General features: G+C 40.4%; 1 protein-coding gene across 1 annotated transcript; it reads left to right on the forward strand.

The window, feature by feature from the left end:
- Nucleotides 1-925: 925 nt before the first annotated feature.
- LOC139422965 (SWI/SNF-related matrix-associated actin-dependent regulator of chromatin subfamily A member 5) lies at nucleotides 926-16563 on the forward strand. The gene is made up of 24 exons (XM_071174488.1): nucleotides 926-1102; nucleotides 1932-2000; nucleotides 2354-2520; nucleotides 2722-2822; nucleotides 3309-3409; nucleotides 4098-4277; nucleotides 4404-4559; nucleotides 4693-4824; nucleotides 5373-5441; nucleotides 7610-7719; nucleotides 7854-8080; nucleotides 8576-8697; nucleotides 9151-9303; nucleotides 9512-9644; nucleotides 10060-10205; nucleotides 10292-10420; nucleotides 10718-10828; nucleotides 11091-11204; nucleotides 11791-11913; nucleotides 12087-12219; nucleotides 12388-12506; nucleotides 13015-13227; nucleotides 15553-15663; nucleotides 15919-16563. The coding sequence occupies exons 1-24, from the start codon at nucleotides 1046-1048 to the stop codon at nucleotides 15985-15987; spliced, it is 3045 nt and encodes a 1014-aa protein (XP_071030589.1). The 5' UTR covers nucleotides 926-1045; the 3' UTR covers nucleotides 15988-16563.
- The last annotated feature ends 1010 nt before the right edge of the window (nucleotides 16564-17573 follow it).

Here is a 17573-nt window from a genome sequence, read left to right on the forward strand (position 1 = left end):
TTTGGGGATGCATTTCAATTGTACAAAAACCTATATATAGTGGCTTTGAAACCTAAAACGCTTTGTACAGTAGGCTAGTTGTAGGGGGAAATGAAGAAACTAGAGCATAAATGTATTGATAAAGGTTAATTTTGCAAAGAGATATCTTGCTGTAATTTAGAATCCCCCCAAAAAGGTTCTGTTGGTCTAAGGCCATGTGATTTATGGCTGAAGAATATTATTTTGAAAATATATAAATTAAATGGTCTAGCTTGCCTAGCTTGCCTACGGCTGGTGAACAAGACAGTTATAAATGCTTGTCCCTGATCGCCATCTTGTGGTAGATATGCAGCAGGCCTCCTTTCAACAAATGAAATACACCACTTGATTTTGAAGAATATGGCTTATAAACTGTAATGAGGTTTTACAATAACAACCCGAGAAAGAAAGAAAAGCAGGTCCTTTTACTTAATTGTTTATGTTTTTGTTACCATAGGATTGCTTACTTATAAACAAATAAATGTTTTGTCATACCCGTCAGCATTCAGGGATCAAACCACCAAGTTTATAAATTACATTATAAACTGGGTGGTTAGAGCCCTGAATGCAGATTGGCTGACAGCCGTGGTATATCAGACGTTGTACTACGGGTATGACAAAACAGGTATTTTTACTGCTCTAATTACGTTGATAACGAGTTTATAATGGCAATAAGTCACCTCTGGGGTTTGTGGTATATGGCCAATATACCATGGCTAAGGGCTGTATTTATGCACTCTGGGTTGCATCGTGCATAAGAACAGCGCTTAGCCGTGGTATATTGGCCATGTACCCCCCTCATGCCTTATTGCTGAAATTAAACAGGGCTACCAATATTATTTCGAACGTTCTAGTGGCGTACATGGTGTTATCGCGGTATTTCAATGATATATACTCGCGAGATATTATGAAGGGGGCGTATGCTCACAATGTACAGTCTATCTAATGACGTAGCTAGCCTTTTTTGCCATGTATAACTTACACAGTCTGGTCTAAAATAACTCATGATAAAAACCGAGTCCACAGAATGTCAGATGAAGAGATTCCTTCAACTTCCAGAGAGCCTGTACCCGAAGAAGAAGAGGTGAGCATTTAAAAGCAGACATCTTCTTTTCCAGAAATATGAGATACACTGTACTGTTAGGTTGCTAGAAGTTTGCAGTTTTGTTCAATTGGGGGGAACATGGCGGGAAGGAGGCTTGCACATCTGCATAGCTCTCTTACAGATGTTAGGTAGCTACCAGGTCAGACGCTGGGCTGGCCAGCAAACATAACAATGGGTTTCGTCGTGCAGTTCATAGACATTTAGCCAATATTCCCGTAGACTTCTATAAATGCTGCCAATTTGTAACCAGTGTGACAAGCTTCGTAGTCCCAGACCGAGCCTCTGACTGTATAGTAGTAGCTTGTTGTGTATCTCACTCAGCCCAGGCAGCACAACACACGCAGCACGAGCAGTCTCAAGCAAATCAGCTGTCAATTTCAACACTGGCTGTTGTGCTTTGTGGACTGTCGAGTTGGCTATAGCTAGCTACAGTAGCTATGTAATATGTTTTATGAAGAGTAGCCTAACATTAAAGGTGAAGCTAAATGCTTGAACTTCAGAAGGCATAACTTTTTGCACATTTTATAATACATTTTGAGCACACAATATGTGAACGTGCACAAAATTGATTGCACAAGCGTCACATGAAGCCAACTTGCAACCAAAGCCATAATCATTCAATATGTAGAATAATTTTGCATGAATTCAGAGGAAATTCTATACAATACACAACAAATTCCCTTAATAAGGCCAACTGAAATAGAACATTTAATTGTTTTAAATTGCACATTACATTGATTGAATGTTACCAAATCATAAATATGTACAGTACGTTGAGAATGTAATAAAGTAGTCTACTGTGTTTCAGCTGAAGCCACCTCTGAAGGCTGTGCCCAAGGCGGATGGGGAGTTGGATCCAGAGTATGAGGAGAAAAGGGTGAGACAAATTGCTTTCTCACAAACATTCTTTATAGATATCTAAATAGGATTAATTTGCGATTTTAAGATTCATTTGCAAGACATATTACTCTAGGGATTATCACGTCACACAAGAGTAGTCACATCTTGGTTGAATTCTGTGCCAGATATTTGATATGTTTATTTTTCATCATTTATTTTTCTCCAACTTTTGCAATGGGCTCCCCACTGTGGTAAATGTTTGGAATTGCAGTGTATAGGGAAAGTGAATGGCAAAATTACAGTTTAGCATAACATTGATCTCATATCCTTACTAGTAAAACAGAACCTGTTGGTTTAACTTTTTATTTTCTCCCTGTCTTTTAATCATAGAAAACAGATAGAGCGAACCGGTTTGAGTTTCTGCTCAAGCAAACAGAACTCTTTGCCCACTTCATCCAGCCTGCATCTCAGAAGTCTCCTACTTCACCCCTGAAAGTAAAACCTGGAAGACCTCGCGTTAAACAGGATGAGAAACAAAATCTCCTCTCTGTTGGAGAGTATGTGACTGCTGACTTGTTTTAAGAGTCCTGACATTATTTGTATGTTTTTGAATTGACAGGTCTGTTATTTTAAATAAACAAGCTATTTTGGTCAATAAACCATGAAATAATAAACTATACAATCTGTTTACCATTGTACCAATACCAGATATCATTATTTTTGACAAACTATTTGTCTGCCTCCTGTGTTTTTTACAGTAACCGCCACCGACGCACGGAACAAGAAGAAGATGAGGAGTTGTTATCTGAGAGCAGGAAGGCAGCTAACGTCTTGGTTCGCTTTGAAGAGTCCCCATCCTGTACGATGTTTTCATATAGCTTAAATGCTAATGTTAACGCTCTCTGTGTAAATGAACAGTAGCAGGTGTAACTCAGTGTTGTATTCTATCCGGTCTATACCTATAATCCTAATTAGCTCCCATTTGAGAATAGCTGACGATGGATACGAATATAATTTCAATTTTTTTTCATTAACTTTTTACCGCAGTGGGCTAAATCATGGTTATACAGAGTGATTCTTGGTAGTCTTAAACAAATCTTCTTTGATACAAAAATATACACCTCACACACATTGATGGTTGTGGGTACCATGTCAGATATAGAGTTGAAATGTATTCCATTTTGAATTTGCATCCCAATATTACACTTTATATACATCACAGAAGACTGAAATATAACAAAACTGTTTGACATAGAAACACCGGATCTTCATTGTATTTTTAGAGGGCGCTTTTGGTCATTGACTGCAGGAAAGGGCTACTGACATAACCTATTTTATTTTCCAGATGTGAAAAATGGAGAGCTGAGAGATTATCAAGTCAGAGGTCTCAACTGGATGATCTCCCTTTATGAAAATGGCATTAATGGAATTCTGGCTGACGAAATGGTAACGACTGTACCTTAAACATGCAATTAACAATAGTTTATGTTTAAGTGCCAGAGCCTTATATTGAGATAAATATGTATATTATATCTATATCCAAATGTAAGTAAGTGCCACTAGTTGTGAGTCAAGCTGTGTATGACAGGTTGTTTATTTAAGCAATAAGGCCCGAGGGGGTGTGATATATGGCCAATATACCACGACTAAGGGAGATGCAACACTGAGTGCTGGATACTGCCCTTAGTCGTGGTATATTGACCATATATCACAAACCCCTGAGGTGCCTTATTGCTATTTTAAACTGGTTACCAATGTAATTAGAAGACTAAAAATAAATGTTTCGTCATACCTGTGATATATGGTCTGATATACCTCGGCTGTCAGCCAAATCAGCATTCAGGGCTCGAACCACCCACTTTTTAATTAAGCAATAAGGCACGATGGGGTGTGGTATATGGCCAAGGGCTGTTCTTAAGCACGACGAAACGAGGAGTGACTGGATACAACCCTTAGTCGTGGTATATTGGCCATATACCACAAACCCCTGGGGTGCCTTATTGCCAACGTAATTAGAGCAGTAAAATTAAATGTTTTGTCATACCCGTGGTATACAATCTGATTTAACACGGCTGTCAGCCAATCAGCATTCAGGACTCGAACTACCTACTTTATAATTGTGTGTTGACAACAGGGCTTAGGGAAGACCCTCCAAACCATTGCATTGCTGGGATACCTGAAGCACTACAGGAACATTCCAGGCCCCCACATGGTTCTGGTTCCCAAATCAACGCTACACAACTGGATGAATGAGTTCAAACGCTGGGTACCAACCCTGAAGGCTGTCTGTCTTATTGGGGACAAGGATGCAAGAGTATGTCCTGTTTTTTCTCTTGATTGACACTGATTGAAAATGTGTCCTCTTATAAAGCATTATCAAGTGGGTAGCTAACCAAGACCACAGATGACTCCTTTGACAAATGTTCTCCTTATTGGCTAGGCGGCGTTCATCCGCGATGTCATGATGCCAGGGGAGTGGGATGTTTGTGTCACATCCTATGAGATGGTCATCAGAGAAAAATCGGTCTTCAAGAAGTTCAACTGGAGATACCTTGTCATCGACGAAGCTCACAGGATAAAAAATGAGAAGTCCAAGGTATGTACTCGAATGAAAATAATTGTGGTCTGAACCAAGCTTTTCTTTCTACTTTTCAATTAATTAAACTCTGGCCAATACATTTTTTTTAAATGATATTTATGTAATCTTAACATCTGTCCGGTGTTGTCAGCTCTCAGAGATTGTCCGTGAGTTCAAAACCACCAACCGTCTCCTCCTGACTGGAACACCTCTGCAGAACAATCTCCATGAGCTGTGGTCACTCCTCAACTTCCTGCTGCCTGATGTCTTCAACTCTGCCAATGTGAGTGCTACCTCTGTCTGTTCTCTCCATTTATTTCTCTAGTAGGGATATTCCTCTCCTTTAGATGAATGTGACTGGAATGCTAAATGGAGGAAGAAAATAAAATCATATCGCTCCAGGCAAAATGAACTGCATTATTTTGTTGTTTTGTGTCAAAAGACCCTCCAGCAGTAACTTAATGTTTTTTGTTGTTCCATTTTATACCACCTAGTTTCAATGAGCATCTGTCAATCACAGAAGTCCTCAGCCCCACCTGACATGCTTCTTGTCTTTCCATGATGTGTCAGAGAGGGAAAGGTAGCCCCGAGCACAGGCCTCCCCCTCAGGCACTGCTCTGTTCTGTTGTCAGTTCCTCCAAGTTTGTCTGGGATCCCTCACCCCCACAAGCTGTAGCTTATCATATGTATCCTGTCCTTTCTCTAATACATTCCCCTCTGCAAATGAAGCCAAAGCAGAATCATCTTTACTCTCTCAAAATTATATTTTGCACTTTCATGGAAAATCTTTACTTGTTGAAAACAAAAGGAAAATGTTCCTTATATTCTCAGGACTTTGATTCTTGGTTTGACACCAACAACTGTCTGGGGGACCAGAAGCTGGTGGAGCGTCTGCATGCGGTAAGCTGTGTTTCACATTTCCATTACTCTCAGAGATTACTGCAGAATTCTCCTTATCTGTTATTCTGTTGTGTTAAGAGATGGATAATAAAATGTATTTAGTTAGAAAAGTATTTGCCTTGTTAATGTGCTGTTTGTTATAGAGCCCGACCGATTATATTGGTTCACTGATATTATCATCCGATATTGGCCTTTTAAACGCTATATCGATATCAGCTGATAATTCCACTAATAAACGATATTCAATAAATAGGATGAAAAAAGGGAATGTCGTGCTGATCTGAACACTTCTCATGATGTCATTATTTAACATTTGAAACATATTTGTTGAACAATTGCACTTTTGGATGGCAATTTATGAGAAATCAGAGTAAGGAAATGAAATTTTGCTGCTGTGAAACAGTATATTGGTAGATAAATCGGTATCGGTAAGTTTTAACCCCCCAAAAATCGGAATCGGTATTGGACCCAAATAAACATACATACAGTGCCTTGCGAAAGTATTCGGCCCCCTTGAACTTTGCGACCTTTTGCCACATTTCAGGCTTCAAACATAAAGATATAAAACTGTATTTTTTTGTGAAGAATCAACAACAAGTGGGACACAATCATGAAGTGGAACGACATTTATTGGATATTTCAAACTTTTTTAACAAATCAAAAACTGAAAAATTGGGCGTGCAAAATTATTCAGCCCCTTTACTTTCAGTGCAGCAAACTCTCTCCAGAAGTTCAGTGAGGATCTCTGAATGATCCAATGTTGACCTAAATGACTAATGATGATAAAAAATACAATCCACCTGTGTGTAATCAAGTCTCCGTATAAATGCACCTGCACTGTGATAGTCTCAGAGGTCCGTTAAAAGCGCAGAGAGCATCATGAAGATCAAGGAACACACCAGGCAGGTCCGAGATACTGTTGTGAAGAAGTTTAAAGCCGGATTTGGATACAAAAATATTTCCCAAGCTTTAAACATCCCAAGGAGCACTGTGCAAGCGATAATATTGAAATGGAAGGAGTATCAGACCACTGCAAATCTACCAAGACCTGGCCGTCCCTCTAAACTTTCATGCTCATACAAGGAGAAGACTGATCAGAGATGCAGCCAAGAGGCCCATGATCACTCTGGATGAACTGCAGAGATCTACAGCTGAGGTGGGAGACTCTGTCCATAGGACAACAATCAGTCGTATATTGCACAAATCTGGCCTTTATGGAAGAGTGGCAAGAAGAAAGCCCTTTCTTAAAGATATCCATAAAAAGTGTTGTTTAAAGTTTGCCACAAGCCACCTGGGAGACACATGTGGAAGAAGGTGCTCTGGTCAGATGAAACCAAAATTGAACTTTCTGGCAACAATGCAAAACGTTATGTTTGGCGTAAAAGCAACACAGCTGAACACACCATCCCCACTGTCAAACATGGTGGTGGCAGCATCATGGTTTGGGCCTGCTTTTCTTCAGCAGGGACAGGGAAGATGGTTAAAATTGATGGGAAGATGGATGGAGCCAAATACAGGACCATTCTGGAAGAAAACCTGATGGAGTCTGCAAAAGACCTGAGACTGGGACGGAGATTTGTCTTCCAACAAGACAATGATCCAAAACATAAAGCAAAATCTACAATGGAATGGTTCAAAAATAAACATATCCAGGTGTTAGAATGGCCAAGTCAAAGTCCAGACCTGAATCCAATCGAGAATCTGTGGAAAGAACTGAAAACTGCTGTTCACAAATGCTCTCCATCCAACCTCACTGAGCTCGAGCTGTTTTGCAAGGAGGAATGGGAAAAAATTTCAGTCTCTCGATGTGCAAAACTGATAGAGACATACCCCAAGCGACTTACAGCTGTAATCGCAGCAAAAGGTGGCGCTACAAAGTATTAACTTAAGGGGGCTGAATAATTTTGCACGCCCAATTTTTCAGTTTTTGATTTGTTACAAAAGTTTGAAATATCCAATAAATGTCGTTCCACTTCATGATTGTGTCCCACTTGTTGTTGATTCTTCACAAAAAAATACAGTTTTATATCTTTATGTTTGAAGCCTGAAATGTGGCAAAAGGTCGCAAAGTTCGAGGGGGCCGAATACTTTCGCAAGGCACTGTATATGTCAGGCTCTAGTAGGTTCTGAGGTCTTTCCTTCTTGTGTGTAACGTGATGTTTGTTCAGGTGCTAAGGCCTTTCCTTCTGCGTCGGATAAAAGCTGAAGTGGAGAAAAACCTGCCTCCCAAAAAAGAGGTGAAGATTTACCTCGGACTGAGTAAGATGCAGCGAGAATGGTATGTTTTTGGTTCAAATACTTTGTCCTTCCCAGTGTTGCCCATAGCTTGTGTTGGTTCAACATTTCTACTAATTAAATTATTTCCAAAATAATTTCAAATTAAAAAAGGTTTTGTTGTTCTATTTTTGTTAGGTACACACGAATTCTGATGAAAGACATTGACATCCTCAATTCTTCTGGAAAAACAGACAAGATGCGTCTGTTGAATATCTTGATGCAACTGCGGAAGTGCTGCAACCACCCATACCTGTTTGACGGGGCCGAGCCCGGGCCCCCCTACACTACCGACAGTCACTTGGTCACCAACAGTGGCAAGATGGTGGCCCTGGATAAACTGCTGCCCAAAGTCCAGGAACAAGGTGATACACCCATCATTCAAGGATTTTACTGTAGTTTATCCCATTGATGTATACAGTAGTTTATCCCATCTTCATGTATATTTGATGTGTTTATCTCAAAGAGATCTGTGGTTGTCACTGTACATTTGCAGTTGTAACAGACTATGCAATAGGTTGTCTATGCAAACTCTGATAAATGGAAGAACATAATGGTCTTGAAAAGGCAAGGACAACCTCAGAGGACGCAGGCTCAAAAGATTGCGTACTGTTGAAGGATATCAGGATTCACATGTAGAATTTATCATTTTCTTGCGAAGTTTTCTTGATGAGAAAGGTTCATTTGACTCTCAAATCAGCCATGCTCATTTAGAATGAGATGAAACAAACCTTCCTGCCATGCAAGAAACCCTATGAATAATTTTCTCTCTTTGGAGATTGCATTTGAGCTATGTGACCTGATAGTGTGCTGTTCTGCTCTCTAATGGAATGACTATGTTTTGTCTCATTGGTTGCCAGGGTCTAGAGTCCTCATCTTCAGCCAGATGACCAGGGTCCTTGACATCCTTGAGGACTACTGCATGTGGAGAGGTTATGAGTACTGCCGTCTAGATGGAAACACTCCACACGAAGCCAGACAGGTACGGAGCATGACTTCAGCTGATGAGACCTCATTGGCCACAACACAGGCTCCCATGGAAACCATAAGGAGCTATAGTGGAACAGTATCAAATCAACCATGGACTTTAGTTTAAGCCACTACTTTGTCTACCGTGCTCGTACTGACCCTGCTTGTAAAAATGTTTGCTCTAATGTGTAAAGTGTCTACTTCAACTACATAAAAACTGATATTTTAGACATTGTCTGCCTAATGTTTTATGGCACAGGTGTCAAACTCATTCCACGGAGGGCCGAGTGTCTGCGGGTTTTCGCTCCTGCCTTGTACTTGATTGATTAAATAAGGTCTCTAATTAGTAAGGAACTCCCCTCACCTGGTTGTCTAGGTCTTAATTATGAGGAAAAAATGTAACCTGCAGACACTAGGCCCACCATGGAATGAGTTTGACACCCCTGCTTTATGGCCATGTTTCTAGGACGCCATAGAGGCCTACAATGCTGAAAACAGCAGCAAGTTCATTTTCATGTTGAGCACCAGAGCTGGAGGTCTGGGCATTAACCTGGCAACTGCAGACGTCGTCATCCTGTATGACTCTGACTGGAACCCTCAAGTGGACCTGCAAGCAATGGTGAGAAACATTTCATTTGTGGCTTCCTTGGAAATGTACATCTATATATTAAGTGTTTGGAAAAGTAAGTATTAGTCATTTAGTGTGAAATTCTATGTCATGCATACAAAAATACTAGTAATGTTAATTTATAACACTGGCTTGTATTTCAAAGAAATAGACACCTCATCAACTGAGGCAATTGGTGTGTTTGTTTTTGCTTCTCTAGGACAGGGCTCATAGGATTGGTCAGAAGAAACCAGTGCGTGTGTTCCGCCTCATCACTGATAATACAGTCGAAGAGAGGATTGTAGAAAGAGCTGAGATGAAGTTGAGGCTAGACTCCATAGTTATACAACAAGGTATTCAGCATGTTTTTGATTCCAACTTCATGGTTTGTCATTACATGTTAAGCAATGGTCTTTGGGACAGGTAAGACAGACAGACCTTGGATAGGCTTGGGACAAAATGATACCAAATGCATGCATGTATGCAGATCACACAAGGTTGGTGGCACCTTAACTGGGGAGGACAGGCTTGTGGTAATGCCTGGAGCGGAGTGAGTGAAATGGTATCAAATACAGCAAACACATGGTTTCCATTCACTCCATTCCAGCCATTATTATGAACCATCCTCCTCTCAGTAGCCTCCTGTGATACAGATACTACTATCAGTTTACAGAAGGATCTAGACCCTGAGACATGAATGTAAGAGGCTGCTGCAGGGTACATTCAGTCCCACACCCCAACTACTTCTCACATCTTTCAACTTTCCAGGGAGGCTGATGGAGCAGTCCAACAAACTGGGGAAAGATGAGATGCTGCAGATGATCAGGCATGGGGCCACTCACGTCTTCGCCTCCAAAGACAATGAGCTCACAGATGAAGACATCAACACTATCTTAGAGAGGGGGGCAAAGAAGGTGAGTGAGGGAACAGCACATAGTGTTTGGTTGACAGACTGGCTGTTTGGTTCTCTGTGCTGACCTGTCCTTTTGACCTGTCCTAGACGGCTGAGATGAACGAGCGCATGGAGTCTCTGGGAGAGAGCTCCCTCAGGAACTTCACGGTGGACACAGGAGGAGCAGAGACCAGCCTCTACAACTTTGAAGGGGAGGACTACAGAGAGAAGCAAAAGGTATCACATTACTACATGCTTTGTCATGGCTCTTGACCTGTTAATAGAATCAAAGAGACGCTTGAGATGATACTGTACTTAGATTAGCTCGTTCCCTTGTGCCTCAGGTTTAATTTCATTTCAGTTATTGAACTTAGTGAATACTGTGTGATAGAGGTAGATATGACATACAGAGTATGCTATTCATACATGCTTATGACAAAAACTTTATGAAACCACCATAAAATGAGGTGTGCATCATATACCATATACTGACTTGATTCCCCTTGTGAGTCATGACCTGGCCTTGTTTTGTAGCTGAGTATGATGGAATGGATTGAGCCTCCTAAAAGAGAGAGGAAAGCCAACTATGCGGTGGATGCCTACTTCAGAGAAGCCCTGCGTGTCAGTGAACCTCGAGCCCCCAAGGTAGCGCCCACTCACAGATTAAGCACACAGAAACTTCAAGGGCTGCCGCCTTGCTTTGTATCCCTGCTTATAAACAACATGCTTATTCAAGGGCTGCCCCCATGTTCATGGGTGAGTTGCTAGTCAGTAGTCAATCCTTCATCTTGTTTCCCCATTCTTCCAAATAATGATGGCCAGTCAGGTCAGAAAAATGTCCATGGAAGTGGCGTACATGTTAATCTTGCTCACCAGAACATGATTAATAATGATGAATGTATTTCAGGCCCCACGTCCCCCCAAACAGCCCAACATCCAGGACTTCCAGTTCTTTCCTCCTCGCCTGTTTGAGCTGCTGGAGATGGAGATCCTTTATTACAGGAAGACTATAGGCTACAAGGTAAGAGAGCTGTAGTTAAGTTCGTTGTCTGATAGATAAAGAAAGTGTGCATATGTTATCTTATGTACAGTAGCTTTAAGCTTGGCCGTTTATAGTAATGTATTTTTGTTTCCACGTCTTGCTGGTTCTATTTTACTGAAACAATTTACAAAGTTCAATATTTAAAAAACAACATTTTGAAATCTGTTGGTTTGGGCTTTCACACAGCCAACATGTTACACATGGGAGTCGTGGATAGAGTCCATAGAAGTGTGTCTCAACTCTGACATTTGTGAGCAGCATCCCAAGTGCTTCGCTGTGCCGAGGCACTCACTGCCAGGGCAGGCTGCTGAACTGAGAGATTGGAGCTTGTGCTCCTCCATGGTGCCAGAACCACAGAACACACACACACATTCCCCCTATGCCACCTGATCCCAGGGTACATCTGTTCAGTTAGTCTGGTTCCCCAACAGGCCTGTCTATCGCTTCACCCAGCCTTAGCAGTCTCTTGCCTCGTAGCGAGAGACGGAGCTGTTCAGTGTTATGTCTCATTGGAGCTGTCTCTAATAGGAGCTGTGTGTCTGTTCTCTCCCCTGTGCCGCTGCAGGTCCCCAGGAGCCCTGACATTCCCAACGCTGCCCAGGTGCAGAAGGAGGAGCAGAGGAAGATTGACGAGGCGGGGCCCCTCAGTCCCGAGGAGACTGAGGAGAAGGAGAAACTTCTCACACAGGTACTGCAGGGTGCTAGGCGAGACAACTTTCTAGATTCCTGCATAAATTATTTTAGTAAGTAAGATCCCTATTTGTTTGTCACAAAAAGTGACAAACAAAGTGCACAAAAATTGGACATTCTAAAGCTTTTATCTAAGCAAGTGCTGTGTTTGTGGTGAATGTTTTTTCACAGGGGTTCACAAGTTGGAACAAGCGAGATTTCAATCAGTTCATTAAAGCCAATGAGAAATACGGCCGTGATGACATCGACAGCATTGCTCGGGAAGTCGAGGGGAAAAACCCTGAGGAAGTCATTGAATATTCTGGTAAAATACCGGTCCTCATCAGAATCATCCTCATATTTATTCCATTATAATTGTGTTTCCTTTAGACACATTCTTGTATCTGTTTTAAATAACCATGGTTATTACAGATTATAACTTTTTTATGCGCCACACGAGTCCTTTCACACATGTTCTTGTTTTATTTTCAAGCCATTTTCTGGGAGCGGTGCAATGAACTCCAGGATATTGAAAAGATCATGGCTCAGATGGAGCGTGGCGAAGCCCGTATCCAGAGGAGGATCAGCATTAAGAAGGCACTGGATGCAAAGGTCAACTACTCTACTTTTTACTAATTTCTATTGGGCACCAAAACATCTGAAATACAACCAAAACAAACAGCCAATGCATCCACAATTTGTAGAGTCACAAGCTTAATGTAGTCATTGCGTACTATGAAAATGGGAACAAATACTTAACTTTTACTACTTTAATACACATGTAAGTGAATTTGTCCCAATACATTTACTCCCCTAAAATAGAGGGACTATGTACAAAAAGTGCTGTAATTTGGATGGAAATACCCTCAAATTAATGCTGACAGTCTGCACTTTAACCTCCATAGTCATTGTTTGATTTGAAATCCAAACTTTTGAAGTATAGAGCCAAAAAAATGCTTCACTGTCCCAATAATTACGGAGGGCACTGTATTTCCTATGGTAGATACTCTGGAAATGACATATTTAAATGTACTACTATGAACCTTTTATTTGAGTATGCTCCAAGATGACTTATTATTTTCAAATTGACTAAATGGAAATGTTGTTTTGATCGTTTCAGATTGCGAGATACAAGGCCCCATTCCACCAGTTGAGGATTCAGTATGGCACCAATAAAGGGAAGAACTACACGGAGGAGGAGGACAGGTTCCTGATCTGTATGCTCCACAAGATGGGCTTTGACAAGGAGAATGTTTATGAAGAACTCCGACAGTGTGTCCGGAATGCTCCCCAGTTCAGATTCGACTGGTTCATCAAGTCCCGAACTGCCATGGTACAATATGTCTTGAACAGTTTGACTATCTATGTTACAGAAGTCTTGGGTGAGCAAACATGGAGACACTTACAGTATTTGAGATGACACCTGGGCTGCCTCTGGGATAGTTCATGAACCCAGTTATAGTGTCTTAAGCCCTAGTGCTAACATGCACCTTTTGTCTTGATCATCATTATACCAGCTTTTAAAATATTTTGACATGTAAGCACCATTGACTTATGGCATCTGGAATTTTTTAACAATTTATATTATTTCAAATAGTATGTCAAATAATTTGCATACATGGAGGCGCCAGCTAATCTGGTCACAATGCGGATACAGTGGACGGATAAGAGACACATTTTAGTACAATGTGTTGACGCGACAAACCTTGATCAGATAGTGATTGGATCATATTAATCAGATCAGGAAACGTACATGTTAGTGCAAGGTGTAAATAAGGCTTGGTGTCCTCCTTCGCTGTCTCTGGACCATCATAAAAACTTGTTTTATTACTTTTATTATAGACTTTGCAGTGAGTTCAGAGACAATCTTGTTTGCTTTCCTCTCACATTATCTATAATAGGTATGGTTGAATATAGAATTGTATTTGTTTCAATGTGGCCCTTATTTACAAGTTGAGATGGATGGTAATTCATGGGAGGAAATACTATTGTTCAGGTTCACGCATACATAGACACTTCCTTGCAAACAATAATGAGTCGTTAGGACGTCCCCAGGACATCACAAAATGGTCAGCTGAAGTCATCAGGACGTTGTGTCATGGTCCCCTGGAGGTTTTTGTCTAGTTCCCGGATTTTCCCGGGGACGTTGCCTGATTGTTGCAAAGAAACACCCCCCCCCCCCCTCAAAAAAAAATATAAATAATTACACCACTTGTTACTGTTGCCAAGCCTTCCAAGGCCCTGATTGGTGAACCACTGATACAGTCTCAGCTCTTTGTCTTTTAGCAATGCTAGGGACACCCACACATAAACAGTGCTTTTAACTTACATATTTGACATGCATGATTACATTATGTATATTCATACAATAATTATTATTTAACATGTCCTCACCTGGGCTTTGAACTGACAACCTCTTGGTTCACAGCATTCTACTCTTCCTGCTACGCCATGTCAGTATCAATGACTGGTTTCACTTCGATTTCAAAGTAAATCTCAGCTCTGTTAAAAATACACCAAAGAAAAACTATTATATTGATCATAGGGATTCAGGAGTAACATAAAAACAGAATAATATTCCCCACCAACATCAGACTACTGTGTACTGAAAATCTCAACTCAAATCACTGAAATAAGTCAGTGAAATCAATGAGAGAATAGTCAGATTAACTGATAACTAAAATAGCAGTCGCCTGCTAAATGCAGAGATTTATTATAGGTGATGAATGTGTAGGGGACTTCTGAAATTCTACTGACTTTGCGGCGCAGCAGGAAGATCAGCGTACCCCCAATCCAGAGGTTGAGAGTTCAAATCCCAGGTGGCGTCATATTGAAAAGTTACTAGTGATCATGTCAAATGTAATCATATAATTGTTGATTGAAGATTTTTTACACAATTTTAGCTGAACAGCGTCCCACTTACCTTAAAACCCCCATACCATCATCACGTAACAAAAACCTCCAGAGTGCCTGGACACAACGTCCCATGAATGTCTAGGGAACCTTAAGAGGACGATGACACAACATCCCAAGAATGTCCTAAAAAATTTCTCGGGGACAGTACAAACCAGAACTAGGCAGAACCTCCAGGGAACCGCGACACAATGTCCCAAGAACGTTCAGGTGACCTTCAGGAGACCATAACACAATGTCCCAAGAACATCTTAAAAATATCCCTGGGTCAAACCGGGAACTATAGAATGGTCCCCCAGGGCATGGTCCCTTGGGACCATCACGTAATGTTCTTAGAATGTGCTCGGAACGTCTGTGGGATAACGTCATGCGGAAACCCTTAAGGGACCAAATGCGAACATTGACAAATGTCCTCAGGACGTACCCTCTTTGCTAGGTTACCTCTCTGGGGTTATTGGGAACATCGCCAAATGTCCTCCGGACGTCCCCTGTTTGCTGGGTTACCTCTCTGGGGTTATTTATCATGACTTTGTGTTTTTGACAAAGTGGTATGTTACATGAACTGTTTTGGTTATTAAAATGTCAATATTATGAACAAAAGCTGTAATAACCACACAAGGAGAATAATGAATAAATATTTAAAAAATGTTTGCTTCAAACAGACTGGCTAACCGAGAGGAACATCAGACATCCATTGTACTATCGTTTTGTTTTCTCTACAAACAGTTTCCTCTTCTTCCCCCAGGAACTTCAGCGACGCTGTAACACTCTCATCTCCCTCATCGAAAAAGAAAATATGGAGATTGAGGAAAAGGAACGTGCTGAAAAGAAGAAAAGGACCACAAAAAGCCAGATGGTAATTGATCTTACTGTTTCAAAACAATCATATACAGATTTTAAGGTACAGAACCATAAACACACAACCAGTGGTTTTGTTTTTGGGATAAACATTTTGTAGGAAGAAAATGACATATTGGCTAACCATCTTGAGGATTCCAAACCATGTTACCATGAAAAATGTGTCAATACTCGTGTTAGAATATTAATATTTCAGTGATTACATACATTGTAACATTTACAAGTAGACATGTCATTGATTTGATTCTGTCAGGCTCACAAAAGGAAGGCAGATGCATCATCAGAAGCCACAGGACGTAAAGAGAAGAAAGCCAGAGCCTGAAGACGTCATTGAACTAATGTAGCTCCCATCAGGCCCAATCCTAACTTGAAAGATAAGTAATTCGATAATTTGATTTATGCACACAGATCTCAAATTAGGATTCGGCCCATCATGAACAAACAGCATTAATCACCCACACAAAAAAATACAAACACAACATTCAATAGCTGTAGTAATTTCTGTGGAAGTGAGTGGTTTCTCATTTTTAAGACATTTTGTATTGCTGTTTTTGCAAGTGTTTGATGCACTTTTCAACTCAACATGCTATATACGTATGTACGGATTTGTTTTGATTGTTGTCTCATGTCTTGTGTAATTGGTGGTGAAATAACGATGGCTGTTGTTCAAGCTATGTGTTTGACACATTGTTATTATGCTTCATTAAGTGGTTCCCCTTATGCACTTTATATAACCTATTGCTTTGCACATGTCCTAAGCTCTTTTTATACTGAGTTTAATTTCATCTATCCTTTTAAGCTGTGTTGGTATTTGAACAAAAAGTGATTGTTGTATTTCGCTTTTCTTGTTGTATTTTCTTATGTGTGAGTTCACTTATTAAACAAAATCCAACCTTAATTATATAGTAGTTGACATTTTTTGCACGTAACTATTTTGATAGGTCTCACAAAATCCTCCTACATTATATTAAAATCACTAAACTAATGTAAAGGACGCTGTGAACCCAACAGTAACAGATAGTATTACAAAAGCACTACCTAGTACCAACTTACTGTATGTTGTATTTGGCACTGACTGTGATAACACGTTGGACCCCCATTTTTGTAGGAATAAAATGTGTGTAGTTCCCCTTTTAACAAGTTCTAGAGCATTAATAATCTTCACTGAGCAATGAGGTTGAATTTAAGCTGCTCATGTGTTATTGGGAGGAACTCTCCGTGCCTCCATGGCCCAATTCTTAATAAGGATGAAGTTGCACTGCATGTCCACATGGGGGCATTTTAACGCTGTCCTAGAATAAACGTGGTGTTAAAGCAGTGGACTAGTCTGAGAGTAAGCTATATTCATTGTGTCATTTAAATAACCTGTTAAGAAACCCCTTATATTGCAAACCACCCTGCAGTCATGTTGATCTTTGCCTTGAACCAACTCAACTCGTTTTTAAAATTTGTATTATTGTTTTCAAAAAGCACATACCGTTAATCCAATTTAAATAGAATTGCTGCTTCAGAGAGTGTAAACACTGAGACTGCGTTAACATGATCTGATGGAGACTGCGATATTAGCCCCTGCAATTTAACTAACAAACTTACAAACAACTGTAGGGAAACTGAATGTGAATCTCAGTAGCTTGCATAAGGTGTCTTCTGCCAGAGCTTCAAAAAGTATTTTGTGGAGCTACATGTAGTCTAGTTATAATTAACATATGATGATCACTCAGGTGTGATAAATGTTAACAATGTTACTTCCTTCCTAATGCATGGATTATCTAATTATCAGTTAACAGTGATGTTCTCATTTGTCGTTTCAAAAATGTATTTATTTAAATCCTGCACTAATTAGGAGCTTTAGTTTGTGTCAGTTATTGTAGTTGCTATACACAATTTCAATTGTGACTGGTGACAACA

This window comes from Oncorhynchus clarkii, chromosome 12, assembly GCF_045791955.1.
Source record: "Oncorhynchus clarkii lewisi isolate Uvic-CL-2024 chromosome 12, UVic_Ocla_1.0, whole genome shotgun sequence".
In the NCBI taxonomy this organism is placed as follows: domain Eukaryota; kingdom Metazoa; phylum Chordata; class Actinopteri; order Salmoniformes; family Salmonidae; genus Oncorhynchus; species Oncorhynchus clarkii.